The sequence below is a fragment of the Juglans regia genome, chromosome 13, assembly GCF_001411555.2.
Source record: "Juglans regia cultivar Chandler chromosome 13, Walnut 2.0, whole genome shotgun sequence".
NCBI lineage: Eukaryota > Viridiplantae > Streptophyta > Magnoliopsida > Fagales > Juglandaceae > Juglans > Juglans regia.
Genome location: NC_049913.1, coordinates 37,306,790 through 37,321,627, shown reverse-complemented (window position 1 = coordinate 37,321,627; position 14,838 = coordinate 37,306,790). Strand labels below are relative to the sequence as shown.

General features: G+C 36.1%; 2 protein-coding genes across 2 annotated transcripts; both read left to right on the top strand.

Annotated features, from left to right (window-relative positions):
* Positions 1 to 723: 723 nt before the first annotated feature.
* Positions 724 to 1,616, top strand: LOC109007762 (E3 ubiquitin-protein ligase RHA2A). The gene has a single exon (XM_018987592.2). It carries the CDS (start codon positions 844 to 846, stop codon positions 1,345 to 1,347), a length of 504 nt encoding a protein of 167 aa, XP_018843137.1. The 5' UTR covers positions 724 to 843; the 3' UTR covers positions 1,348 to 1,616.
* Positions 1,617 to 4,437: 2,821 nt separating this feature from the next.
* On the top strand, positions 4,438 to 14,472 carry LOC109007757 (eukaryotic translation initiation factor 3 subunit J-like). Its single transcript, XM_018987578.2, has 7 exons — positions 4,438 to 4,753; positions 5,268 to 5,338; positions 6,916 to 7,034; positions 12,008 to 12,144; positions 13,466 to 13,613; positions 13,704 to 13,863; positions 14,064 to 14,472. Exons 2-7 carry the CDS (start codon positions 5,326 to 5,328, stop codon positions 14,153 to 14,155), a joined length of 669 nt encoding a protein of 222 aa, XP_018843123.1. The 5' UTR covers positions 4,438 to 4,753; positions 5,268 to 5,325; the 3' UTR covers positions 14,156 to 14,472.
* Positions 14,473 to 14,838: the final 366 nt, after the last annotated feature.

Sequence of the window (14,838 nt, the reverse complement as noted above, 5' to 3'; positions counted from 1 at the left end):
GGTCCCTCTCCCTTAGTATAAGGAGAAATGGTTAATTGTCCTTTTCAGCTTCATCCCCAGAAGATTACAAAAGGTCCATCCATCGATCCTCCGAATGTTAACAAAATAACATGTAATTTAGAAAAATGCTCCAAGTCTACATACAGAACCGTGTGGTCACATTTCCCATGCTCATATTCCCACATTACTTGTTTAATTATAAGAAATTATTATATTATTTATATAAAATTTTTATTTATTATCATTAAAATAATAAATTTGCATAAATTCTTTTCTAAAAAGAAAGGAGCAGTAGAAACGAAACGAGAAAGTTGAAAGGACAGCCGGACCCCAGCACACATGGCCTGTGGACTCAATCGAACCCGAACTCTGGCACTGTTTGGCTCTGTATTATTATTAGGAAAAATTATATTCACGGTCTTTATACTGTATATTATATATAATTTTTTATATTTTTTTTATTAAATATATAATGTATAGATAATAAATAGAATTAAAATTAATAAAATTAAGTAAAAATTAAAATTAAAATTAAATAAAAATAATATATGATGTGAGAAGATATATATTCATCGTTCACACAGTATCTGTACCCTTTTCCCTATCTCCACGTAAACCCCGGGGCCCACACCTCCCCACCCCCCGCCCCACTTTGCATCTTTCTTTTACTCTCTCTCTCTCTCTCTCTCTTATATATAACCCCAAACAACCATTCCTCTCCTTCTCATCGTCCTTCTATCTCTCTGTAGTCTCTGCTCGTCCTTCTATCTCTGCTCTTTCTCTTCTATCCTCCAAAAGCAAAAAAAAAAAAAAAAAACTATAAATAAGTGAAAAATTAGTGAGATGGGATTGCAGAGCCAGCTGAACGACGTGTCATCGGATTCGATCCCACTTCTACTTCTGGCGCTCTTCGCCAAGTGCGTCAGCTACCTCCGTTCTGTCGTCTCCGGCCTATTCCACTCTCTCGGTCTCTCCCGATTCAACCCAGACAGCGCCGTAGACGATGGTTTCGTGGCCGCCGTTGGGTCGGGCCTTGCCGGCCTAATCGTCTTGGCCGATCAGCTCAACCTCAACCGGGTGTTTTCCTTCGAGTACGTCGACAGCGAGGAGTCGGACCTCGTCGGCCGGCCCGATTGCGTCGTGTGCCTCTCCGCGTTGAGGGATGGGGACCAGGTGCGACGGCTAGCGTGCCTCCACGTCTTCCACAAGGAGTGCTTCGATGGCTGGCTCAACCACCTCAAGTTCACGTGCCCTATTTGTCGGTCGCCGCAGGTGTGTGATGAGCGCGTGTCACTCACCGACCGTCGCGTCGGTGGAGACCTCCTCGCGTGGTTCTCCGTGCGGTGATTATGCACAACGAAGGATCATGATGTGGTCGTCATCCCAACCGTCGGTGGTTTTTTTCTTTCTGAAATTTACAGTTTTAACCTTGCTTTTATTATTTTTGAGGGTTGGTGGCACTTGCAGTTTTGAACGTCGAACTTTATTTTTATTTATTTTTCGTTCCTGTATTTTTGAAGAACCCGTTTAGCTGGGCTTCTTTTGTAACCGCTGTAAATTCTCCCATCTTTTGTAGTGCTTATATAATAAAGGAAGATGGCTCTCTTCTCTCTCTCTCTCGATTTGCATTCAGTCTAGCAACAATCATTTGTTTAGGCGATGATGATTGGTTGGCAAATATACCATACGTTCACAATTTATGATCTTTTAAGTCCTCAAGTTTTGATTGGATTATTATATTTTATATAAAAATTTTAAAAAATTGTAACGATAAGATAAGATTTTCATGAACTGAAATTGGATCAAAACCCAGATGGGGGCTAAAAGCAAACATCGTCTTGGATTATGGGTGTAAATTCATCTATTTTTTTTAGATCTTAGTGTATGATGTAAATTGTAATCAACACTCTAAATTGGAGGAAGTAAATAAGGTCCAGTTTATTATTAGAAAATATCTCATTTTATTATTATAATTTTTTAAAATTTTTATATAATAAAATAAATAATTTAATTTTTTAAAATTTTTAAATAAAAATAATATTTTATTTAATTTTTTAACTTTAATCTTAATTCATATTATCTGTAAAAAAAAAAAAAAACAAATTTGGAAATCATATTGTATAAGAGGTGAGAATTTAAGGAATATATGCGTACTTATTCAAGAGGATAAGGTAAAAAAGTGAATAACCATACTTACTACAAATATAGATTTGTCAACTATTTAGTAAAATTAAAAATAGAAAAAAAAGGGTAGTTTCAATTGATTGGTTGATTGATCTGGCGAGTAGCAGCGAGACTGGATTTGGACTGTTTTGAACTTTTGATTTGTCATTCATCACCATATGAAAACCTCCGTCAAAGTAGTTGCTATATAAGTCGGTGATACATGCATGATCTGTACAGCACATGGGCCCCTTTAATTGGGGCCTCCATAAATTAAAAGCATCCTCTCTTTTTTTTTTTTTTTTTTTACTCTATACGTTTGGATAGTGATGTGATTTGAAAAGATTTGTGAGTAATAAATATAACTTTAGACATAGTTTTAATAGTAAAATAAGATGAAATAAGATAATTTATAAATATTAGTAAAATGATTTCTAAATTGTAATGAAATAATTTGAATTAGACTGTTCATGAGGTTTTGGAAAAGGAGAAAAAAATTTAAATAAAAATATTATAAAATTTAAATATGATTAGAATATAATTTTTATTTTGAAAAAGTTGAATTATTTTTTGTGTCTTGTTTGAAAGTTTTAAAAAGTTGTAATGATTAAATGAAAAATTTTAAAATTTAAAAGTAAAAAACATTTATAGTAATATTTGGATATTGAAAAGATATGAGATGAACGTGATCTTACTATCCAAACTGGGTACGTTTGGAATTAAAACTCCTCTCAACTCATCATTACAACTTTTTTAAATCTCAATACAAAATATAATAAATAATTCAACTTTTTTAAATCTTAAAATAATAATAATAATAATAAATAATATTCTAACAATATTTTATTTCTTAACTCAACTCAACTCAACTCATTTCAACATTCAAACGCAGCTGCCTAAAGTTCTAAAGATGATTTATATGACAATTCTTTAAAATTTTTGTAAAAGGTGCGTTCAATGGCCTTCTGGCCCAATGGCATGATTCATGGTTCTTAAAGACTATTAGATCCATGGTTGAGGATTCAAAATTCCCTTTCTCCAAACTACTAGGGATGACGTCTTTAAAAATATAAACTAGCAAAAAATAAATAAATAAATACCTTTCGAAGAAGCTGGGGAGAAGATGTTATACTATTAATGGTAATTTTTTTTTATAAGCGTATACTATTAATGATAATAGAGATAGTAAAATTAAACTCTTAAACAATAATATCAGTGTTAACGAAATTGACTTATTTTAGATGTCAAATTCAAATAATGTTGTCTAATAAAAAGAAATTTCTTATTTTATATATATATATATGAGTTTTGCTATGTACAACTAAGCTTGTGTACTAATTTACGTATTAATATTGTTGCCTTCATATTCTAAATTCAAATTAGTATTATTTTTAATAAAATCTACTTTCTGACAAATCATATTGAATAAATGTACGTATTAATGTACAGAATTGTTTACAATTAAATTTTTCCTATATAGATAAGGAATTGAGGACATAAGAATTCTGAACATTTGTCATAAGAGAGATGTCAAAAACCTTTAGATTACAAGACAATTAATAGATTGCAAAATCAACTGCAGCCTAAAATACCTGAACATAAATATACAGGTTTGATGGAATATTTTGAAATTTTGAATACAATAAAATTACTCGTAACTATACCTTTCATGATTACACTTTTTCTTCCCGTTAATTACAATAAATTAGATGTGTATATATTACGAAAAATTATACTCAACCGTCCTATTCCACATACCTATTGAAAGATAAAAAATAAAAATAAAAATAAATGTGTGATGTAAGACTGCTGAGTAGAATAACTCATATATTATATAGTGCAAGCCGATCATAGAGCATACGATGAAGTTTCTCTCAATTTCACTTGAAAAATGGTATTATTTATTTAGAAATAATATTTACAGTTGTTGAGTGCGCAAACGTCGTGCAATCACTTTAAAATAAATGAATAAATACAGAATCCAGATAAAAAAAAAAAAATCATAATTTTTTAATAGTAAACTTCATTCTTTTTCAAAATGATTATACGATACTTGAATATCCACAATTATATGTAACATTAGTCATTTGTAATACAAGTCATGAAAATGAAATATCTTGATCATCATATTTGACATTTTTAATAATTATTGAATTAAAAAGAAATATAGGTGGGTGCAACACTGCAAGTTATAATGAATGCGCCGAAACAAAGGCCCAGCCCACTTACCAAAGGGCAATCTGATAAAAACGGGCCGAGCAGCTACCCCTCGTTCCTTTCTTATTGAGTTCTTTCAGCTTTCCCAGCCGTCGCTTACTTTCTCTCCGCGTCTTTTGGTCTGCCGCCGTTTCCCCTCTGTGTCTCTCCCTCTCCACCGCCGACCAGCTCACACGTCTCCGTTGCTGGAAAACGGCGTTGGTTTTGTCAAAACCCGAACCCGACACATTCTCTCTTCGGCTGGCTGCCCCTTCCCTTTCTCTTTTCCTCAGCCGAACACGCCACCTCTGGCCACAACCAACTTGGTTGATCGCACACCTGATTTCGGATTGCTAATCCCTCATATATTTTTGGACCATCGAGAGAATTCAAGGTAAATTCTATCATCTACTCCCTAATTCCATGAAGTTTGCTTGATGTATTGATGTAAATTTATTTTTTATATCTTGGACTTATTTTTTATGAGATCACTATAGACTTTAGATTGGCTTTGGGGATGGGTATGAACGGTTGGGATGATTGGAGGGAGGACTTAACATTTGGGATTTTAGTGCTTTTAAAGGATTTAAGTACTAAGGATTTTGTCGATTCAAAAATTTCCTTATATAAATTTTGGATCTTCATTTTATGAAAGGCGGATGGTAGAGGCTGAGTTATGATGTGAATGAGAGTATTTGGAGTTATTTTATGGGGGAGAAATCTGATTTAAGACCTTTAAAAGGGCTGGTTATGCCGGGGATGAGAATATGCCTCTATAGGGATTGTGGCGTTTTACTATTGTAAAGACCTGATATTTATCAATTGTATTATTACTTATCAAAAAATTTATCAATTGTATTATTATTATTTTTAATTATTTCCTTAATGTTTACATCTTTTTTATGCAGTATCACGCTTTGCTACGTAGAAACTATTTTTCTCCTAACAACTGGGTGACACAACTAGATGGAGGACTGGGGTAATTTTTTCTGCCCTCATTACCGAATTGGCATGCCATCAATTTGCTATACCTTTGCAATTAATAGATCTTGGTAGCTTTTTACAATTTGAGGATCAGAGAATCTTACTTTGGGATTCATTGGAACTGTAAAATAGTAGTACACATTTTACTTATATATATATTCTACTTATAAAAAAAATATATATATAGTAATGGTACCTTTTTTACTAGTTAGAATGATTATTCACTAGGTCAGCATCATAGCGTTTTCTTTTCTTTTGAATTGATGTGGTATGAGCAGTTCCCCACCCTCCCATCAATTCAATGGTCTCTATGTCATGCAAGAGTAGGATTTCTTTCTGATTCTTTTGCTTACTAGACTAAGTAAAGATGTAATCATGGTTGGTTACTACTGCTGCTTTATATTCCTTCCCCCTTGCCCCATCGAGAAATAGAGCTGACTATTTTAAGTCAAAGGGTCAAGAAACTCAAGGTCACTGTTCCACTTTTCGTGCGACTTCCTCACGGTCACTTTAAATTATCCCTTTTTCTTTAGGGTTGGGGAGACTGCTTTGTTAGGTCATAGTGGGGGTTACTCCTCAGGGGTGTGAATACAAAGGGCCCTGCTTGGTGAGGTTCCACGTCATCAAATACATGAACAGAAGGTCGCATATGTGCTCATATATTGCGATTGAGGATGCTGTAGTATAGCCAGATTCGTTGCATACTTTATAGAGCTTGTTGAATGCCTTAATGCCAATTTTTATATGTTTGGGAAATGAAGCTTTCTTGAGGCTTGCTGTCTATATGCTCCTAGTTGTGGATGTGGGTTTGGCTGTGGTGTGGCTAATGTGTGTTTTACTTCTGTAATATTTTTTATGATGAGGAACTTGTAGATATGCAAATGCAACATGTCTTTTACCTCGTGAGACCCTGGATCTATGTAGTGCGCCACATCACACTAATCAAGTAAATTGTTGGCTTTTCACCAATAAGACTTGGCCCCTAGAAATTGTTGTCCCAAGGGTTCGTACCTTAGACCTGGAGGGAGCATAGCCCCAAGACCAAGACCTTTATCACTTGAGCCAATCCTTAGGATTAAATGCATTCCAAAACTGAATTAGGATCCTGTGCTGCATTTGAATTCTGCCATTGTCACTAGACCTGCATTAAACAGAGCATTTGGAATGAATCCATGATTAATACTAGTCAAACAGGTTGATTGTAGATTTCTCTTATGTAGTCGCTGTAAATCCTCACTAAAAATTACTTCAAGGTTTAGATGGGACCTAACTTATCTCCGCTTCCTTTCAACTTCATATGTTATAACATGGAAGTGTCTCGTATTCTTGACATGTAAATCTACATTTAACTCTTTGTTAATTGATGGTTCATATTGGCTGATTGGTATGGATGGGATTTAAAGAAGTTGCTATAACTGGGTAATGTTATTTTATAGAAACAGAGTGCCATTATGTAATTAGTTCAGATTAATCCTAATTTATTCCCCTGGTAATTTTGTCTTGAAGTTTATCATTTGTTTTTCTGTTGGAGTCTGCTATCTAGTTTTACCAAGGCATATGGCTTAATTACAGAGGATGAGCAAATTCCACCTGTTCTTGCAAAGGAGCAACCTAAAAACAAATGGGATGATGAAGATGCGGATGACAATGATGTGAAGGATTCATGGGAAGATGACGATGAACCTAAACCGGTATGATTTATAACTGGACTGTGGTCTCTTGGCATTGTTTTCACTTGTCAGAATTGTCGATTGGAATACAGGACTAAGTATTGGTTGATTAATTATATGTCTTAAACGATTCATTTGCTGGATATTGAGGGAATGTTGAATTTGTGTTATTAATTGAACAATTTGTGGAACCATGGACATTGCATCATTTTTATGAAAGATACAGTTTCTTTTGGCCATTTCTATCTGATCAATTTAGTTGAAAGAATAAAAACATTTCTTGAATTGCTAGCTATTTTAGAGTTTGGCATTTGGTGTAACATATGGTTCGTATTTGGAAATGGATACACAAATTTTACTTTTTCTTGTATATTTCTATTATATGCAACGAGGGATTGTTGTTTTATGGGATAGTGAAGGCTCCGTAATGTGCGATTGTCTTGTTGTAAGGGGTATAGTCTATAGATCTTTTGAGTTTTATGTCTGTGAGTTGGCATTTTCTTTATCATGGCTGAAACATTTGAAATTGAAATAAACTATCTTCCATTTAAAAAAACTTAATACTATAAGCTTCCTAGGCAATGTTGGTATTTTGTTTAGAACATCTATGTGCAAGGGACTTGAGTATCACTGAGAGGTTTGGGTACATGACATGTATCTCTAGAATTTTAGTAGGCACAATACCCTATAATGCCCCAATGGAAAGCCCAAACCACATGGCCTATAGTCCAAAAGTACTAGTCAATGGTATAATTGGAGTCTCATTGGAACCTTATAAAGAGCAATAACTTATCTTTCCCAAGCAATGTGGGATTCTATATATCACCTACCCTTATCCTTCTCATATGGGGTATCACAATTTCCTCCCCTTAAATTTTCGAAGTCCTTGTCGGGACAATACATCGTAGGTGACACGGCTCAAGTCCAATATTTCTGGTTGGGATAGACTCTGATATCATTTGTAACACCCCAATGGAAGGCCCAATCCACATGACATATATTCTAAAAGGACTAGTCAATAATATAATTAGAGTCCCATTGAAACACTATAAAGAGCAAGAACTTCTCATTTCCAAGCAATATGAGATCCCATACACACCACCTACCCTAATCTTTATCATATGAGATATCACATATCCATAAAAAATCAAGGGTGCTTTGGTTGAAAGAGGAAGATAGTTGTACTAAGTTTTTTCACAAGATGACTAATTCACAAAGGCACAATAACACTATTGGGGTACTTCATTTTGGTACCAATGTGCTTCACACCCCTGATGAGATTCAAGATCACATAGTGCAGTATTATGAGGATCTTCTAACCGAGACAGAGGAGTGGCATCCTAAGTTGGATGGTCTGAATTTTGACCAGCTGAATTCCTGTGCAGTCAGCTGGTTGGAGAGACCTTTTGAAGAAAATGAGGTGCATCAGGTGGTGAATGGAATTTGTAAAGACAAAGCTTTGGGCCTGGATGGCTTCTCCATGGCTTTTTTTCAATAGTGTTGGGATATAGTGAAAGTAGAAGTTATGCGGGTATTTCAAGATTTCCATTCTTGTCAGAAGTTTGAGAAGTCCCTAAATGCTACATTCATTGCACTCATCCCTAAGATAGCCGGTGCTCATGAGTTGAAGGATTTCCGTCCTATTAGTTTGATAGGTGGGATCTATAAAATTATATCGAAGGTGTTAGCTAATCGTATGAGTACGATGATGGATAAATTCATTTCTAAACCTCAAAACGCTTTCCTTAAGGGACGTCAAATTTTGGACTTGGTTCTGATTACTAATGAGTGTCTGGATAGCCGTATGAGGATTGGTATTCCGGGAGTTCTTTGCAAGCTTGATATGGAAAATATATACGACCACGTGTGCTGGGATTTCCTCTTTTATATGCTAAGAAGATGCGGCTTTGGGGATAGGTGGTGTGGATGGGTTAGACATTGTGTTTCGACCGCTTGGTTCTCTACTTTAGTTAATGGCAACTCTTGTTGTTTTTTTCAGAGTTCGAGGGGTTTGAGACAAGGGGATCCGTTATCCCATTTTCTTTTTGTTTTAGTGATGGAAGCATTGAGTCGTATGGTGGAGGCTGTTGTAGGGGGGTTTTCTCTCTGGTTTTTCGGTGGGTAATATTAACAAGGGTACCACTTCAATCTCTCATTTATTATTTGCGGATGATACTCTCATTTTTTGTGATGCTGATAGTGGACAGGTTCAAGCTTAAGGGCGATCTTATTGTGCTTTGAAGCTGTCTCAGGCCTCAAAGTGAATTTGGGCAAGTCAGAATTGATACCGGTAGGAGATGTGAAGAATATTAACCTTTTAGCGGATTTGTTGGGCTGCAAAATTGTTTCTCTTCCATTGCAATATCTTGGGCTTTCGTTGGGGGTGTTGTTCAAAGTAAAGAACATATGGGATGGTGTTGTAGAAAAGGTTGAGAAAAGACTGTCAGGTTGGAAGCGTCTATATTTATCAGAAGGGGGAAGACTAACCCTCATTAAAAACACCCTTTCCAACCTTCCCATTTATTATCTTTCCTTATTCCCTTTACCGTTTGGAGTGGCAAACCGGATTGAGAAGTTGTTTAGAGCATTCTTATGGGGTGGCATGGGAGAGGAAAATAAATTGCACCTTGTGAGTTGGCATAGGGTGTGTTGCCTGATTGCGAATGGAGGCCTGGCGGTGCGAAACTTGAGTAATTTTAATAAGGCACTGTTAGGGAAGTGGCTATGGATGTATCAAATGGAAGGGGACTCATTGTGGAGAGAGGTTATTGATCGAAAGTACGGAGGTGATTGGGGGGATGGTGCTCTAAGGAGGGTAGGGGATCTTATGGTGTGTGTTTATGGAAATATATTAGAAAGGGGTGGGACAGTTTTTTAAAACATACTAAGTTTGAGGTGATTTGGGGGGGGGGGGTTCTACGGGGATCTTATGGTGTGTGTTTATGGAAATATATTAGAAGGGGGTGGGAAAGTTTTTTAAAACATACTAAGTTTGAGGTTGGAGAGGGTGCAAGAATTCGTTTTTGGTTTGATGAATGGTGTGGTGAGAGAGCCCTTCATTCTATCTTACCGGTTGTTTTCAGCTTGGCTGGAAATCAGCAAGCCGCTGTTTTAGAGATTTTGAGCCTTGCTAATGGGTCTGTGCAGTTACTTTCATCAGAAATGTACAGGATTGGGAACTTAATGGGATTGCAGATGTTTTCAGTTTCTTGTATTCTCTGAATTTAGGAGGAAATGAGGGGGATCAAATGTTGTGGAAACACACAGGGAGCAAAAAAATTTCTGTTAAATCTTATTATAAGGTGTTGTATATGGCCAGCAACAATTCCCTTTTCCGTGGAAGAGTATTTGGAGGGCGTCTATGCCGTCTATGCCGTCTAAAGTTGTTTTTTTCGCTTGGACAGCTGCACTTGGTAAGATTTTGACGATTGACAATTTGAGGAAACGTGGCATGGTTGTTGTGGAGTGGTGTTTCATGTGTAAGAAAAATGGTGAATCGATTAATCATTTACTCTTACATTGTGAGGTGGCTAGGGAGTTATGGGTTGGGGTTCTTAGTAGAGTTGGGTTGAGTTGGGTTATGCCAATGAGGGTGGTGGACTTACTAGCATGCTGGAATAGGCAGCACAAAAGCTCTTAGTTGGCAGCGGCGTGGAGGATGATTCCGTTGTGTATTATGTGGTGTTTATGGATATAATGGAACGAGCGGTGCTTCAACGACCAAGAGCGAACTGTTGAAGATATCTGGAAATTGTTTGTGTCTTCTTTGCTGCAGTGGTTCTCGGCTATTGTCCTCAAGGGAGGAAATGCTCATGAGTTTTTGTTTTCTTTTCAAGTTTCTAGAATGTAATTAGGTGCTTCTTTTGTATACTTCCTGTGTACATGGGCTTTGCCTAGTTTCATTAAATAAAGGTTTTCTTACTTATAAAAAAAAAACTTCTCAAGATTCGATGGTATTCTATTAATGATCTCATGGGGATAAGTACACCATCAAACCTCTTATGAGGAACCTTAGGCTTTACGAGTTAGCAGTGTATTGGGGAAAGAAACTGGTGTTCCGTCCAAGAGATTCATACACTCTGCTCCCTAGTAGTCTGGCTACATTGGCTTAGACTTTAAGTCAGCAATTAGGTTCTAAAGGCTCCATCCCGCATGATGAAGTGCGAGTGTCTAATCTGAAGAATCTTAGTGCACATTTGTTGGATTATATGAAACAGGATATTCCTGATATGGGTTACTTGTAGGACTGCCGATACTTGTTTTGTGTTCTTATATTTAAACTAGGGGTCAGACTACCAGATAATGAGGGGTAATTGGTTGTCTTTATTGTTCGGCCCAATTAAACCATCAGTGTAAAGAGCCAAGGAAGGTGGAGCACTGGCTCTCATTTCCAAAGTTCTTGAAACTTATAATACTTGAGGTTATGATTAGAGTGTGTTTGTTAGCTGTAAACTATTCCTCATTTTCTTGTCACATGTGTGAGTATGATGCATATTCACTTTCCAGATTAGAAAAATATTTTGTTTGTCACTAGGCTGTTTGAAAGAGATCCAATTTTGAATTAGCGACTGCTGCCATGTGCTCAATTCTTGAACATGATAATATCCGGGTTGCCTAATTATTAAAAATTATAAAATATTAGGGTTGCGTGTAACTGCAGTGTTTTCTCCCAGCACTAACATGGACATAAACAGAAAAACAAATTAAGTAGGTGAGGCATAGCAAATAAAGTAGTCTAGTGCAGTGATTGCGTGGGTGCTTCATTGCCTATGTTGTATATCGTTCCTTTATTTTAGAAAAAATTATTGATTTAGCTCTGGAAGTTTCCAATGTCTTCTACTGTGAACTTGTTGTATGCATATGTTTTATCGGACAACGGATCAGAATATGCTATTATGCGGTCATGGTGTTAGAGCAATGTAAAATGCCTGTTTATGACGTTTTGCTTTTTCATTTTAACGCAAAGTCTGTTGTGCTATATGTGATGGGTTCAGGCACCTGAATCAAAACCTCCTGCTGAAAAGGCCCCAAAGAAACCCACAGTGAAAGCTACTGAAAAGAAAGGAAAAACAGTTGTAGCAGTAAAGGAAGAGCCACTAGATCCTGTAGCCGAGAAACTTCGCCAACAAAGGTAAAGGTTAAAGGTTCAAATACTTCTTTCTACTATAATGGATTTTTCTTTTTGGGGAGCAGTAAATTAATTGTACGTAAAATATTGTTTATCTGATGATCGGCAATGTGATTCGCAAAAACAATATAAAGTTATGGAGCAGGGTGATGTATATTATTTGCTACTCCATGTGCCTTATGCAGTGTCATCCTTTAATTTTAAATTGTTTTTTGGTGAATTGTTTTTTGGTGACCGTAAAGATTGTGAACCTGTCAGATATATCACATTGTTTTGGATTAGGGTTTTCTTTAATACTTCTATCTGGTTCTTAGGAGCTCAGGCTTAACCCAGATTGTAGCTGTTGATGCAATTTCGTTTCTCTCTGTATTCTGCCTGTCTTATAAACCAAAAAGGTTCAAACTCATCTCCTATGCATGAAAAAACAAAGAACATTCAGAATGCAATTTATATGAAATTGTATCAACTGAGTTTTAATAGTTTCAGGCGAAGTTTTCAACCGAACTGACCCTTATTTGAGCTGTGATCACCCTAGCTGGATTGAAGCTTTTCTAGATCTTCATGTGTGCAAATAGCATCAAAGGTGTTGATGTTTGACATGTCCACATGTTAGACTTGGACATGGCTAAGCTATCTATGGGATAAACTATGATAAGGTGACCGTTTTTACAGTTATTGTTGGGTACTTGGCATTCACTTTAAAAGACTCTGTATGATCAAGTTACTTGTTCCTGCTTTGCTGCTTTGGACCTATAACTAAAATGTAAAACCCATTACAGCTACCTTCCATCTCTATGCCTGAAGAGTTTCTTATATAACTCTTAACAAAATGAAACCACAAAAACCTAATGCAGTTTTTGGCATTCTGAACTTGTTGGGCAACCTTGTTTGTCTCCCCCTAATCCTGATCAGCGTGCATAGTTGAAGTTGGATTTTGCTGATAGATCTAAATGGTTGACTCAATCTGTTTTTGCCTTGTGTTTATAGCTAGCACAATGTTCTGTTTCAAGTTGTGGACTTGCATGATTGTTTATTTTCCTATTGAAGTTTTCCTTTGTCTTCGTAGTCCTGTGCTTTCTCTTGTGTAAACCTTGTGTACTTGAGTTGCACTTTTAATAAAATCAACTTATTTATCAAAAAATTGAAGTTATTTCTTTATTGGAGCAAAATAAGTTTGAAAAAAAAAAAAAAAACCAAATGCAGCTTTTCAGCATGCTCTAATCCCATCTTGCTAAGAGCTTATGTGCTGATTTCAATAGACAATTTAATATGGAGGCTTCGAAAAACTTAATAGTATGCAATATTTGGCATTTTTCCCGTACAGGCTGGTGGAAGAAGCAGATTTTAGCTCCACTAAGGAACTGTTTGGTAAGACAGGTGATGAGAAGACCCTTGATAATTTTATTCCCAAATCAGAAAGTGATTTCTTGGAATATGCAGAGCTTATTTCACATAAGCTGCGTGCACATGAGGTGTGTTAAAATTTTCTTCTCTTTTCGACCAAAGGTCAAGGGAATTTCAAACTTTGCTAATATAAATATATATATGCTTCCTTGATACAGAAAAGTTATCATTATATTGGTTTACTCAAAGCTGTAATGAGACTATCGATGACTGCTTTGAAAGCCGCAGATGCAAAAGAAGTTTCATCTTCTGTCACGGCAATTACAAATGAAAAGCTAAAAGCAGAGAAGGAAGTGAATGCTGGTAAAAAAAAGACAGGTATTTTTGTATACTCAAACCTGGGCTGGATGCTTGGGAGCACTTATTGGATTGGTCTCGCCATTGTTTCTGTTTTTTGTGTTTTGAGCCTTTTATTTTGGCAACACCATTGCTTTTAATGTCCTAGATTGTTCTTTCATAAGGAATTTATTTATGAACAATTTATCAATCGGTGCTCAACTGATTTTCCTTGCTTGCAGGTTCCAAAAAAAGGCAGATCCATGTTGAAAAGCCAGACGACGATTTAGTTGTTACTGCCTATGATGCTCTGGATGATGATGATTTCATGTGAGTGTTTCAGTTCGTTCCATCTAAAGAAAAGGGATTCTCAGTATTTTGAAAACTGAAATAGAGAAAAGATCCTTCGGCATTTCCCTCCACAGATTGATACAAGTGCTATTGCTTTATTTTGTTTAATAATAGAGTTTGTCAGATTGCCATTTACATGTCATGGTAAATTTTGTTAGTTTTGGATGCTAGATCATCCACATTTGTCTACATATACCAAGTGCTGCGTTTTGCATGAGTCCTTCAAAGATATACGATGACTATGAAAAAAATGAAAAGACTGCTATTTATTGAGATTTGAGAGTGCTTGTTGAAGTCCCAGATCGTGTTGTCGAACTTTGTGGTTGGATGAATATAATGTGTATGGTTAAACGGCACTTTGAATAATTTTCATAACTATGCATAGAAAAGTTGGAAGCATGAAATGAGATGCATTTCAAACTTGGAAGTTCTTAACAGTAGCCTGAAATAACTGATTGAAAAACATATGTATAGATAGATAGATATGGCCAATAAGAAATAAATAATATAGCACTTAAATACACATTGCATGTCTATTTTTTGGGGGTCTTTTTGATAGTGCATTGCACGCTCCCTGTGCCCGGACTTGAGCAAAAGCTCTTACGGCCATGGGCGGAGGAGATGGACCAGTATGGTCTCAAGCATCAGGTACAGAATCTCAACAAT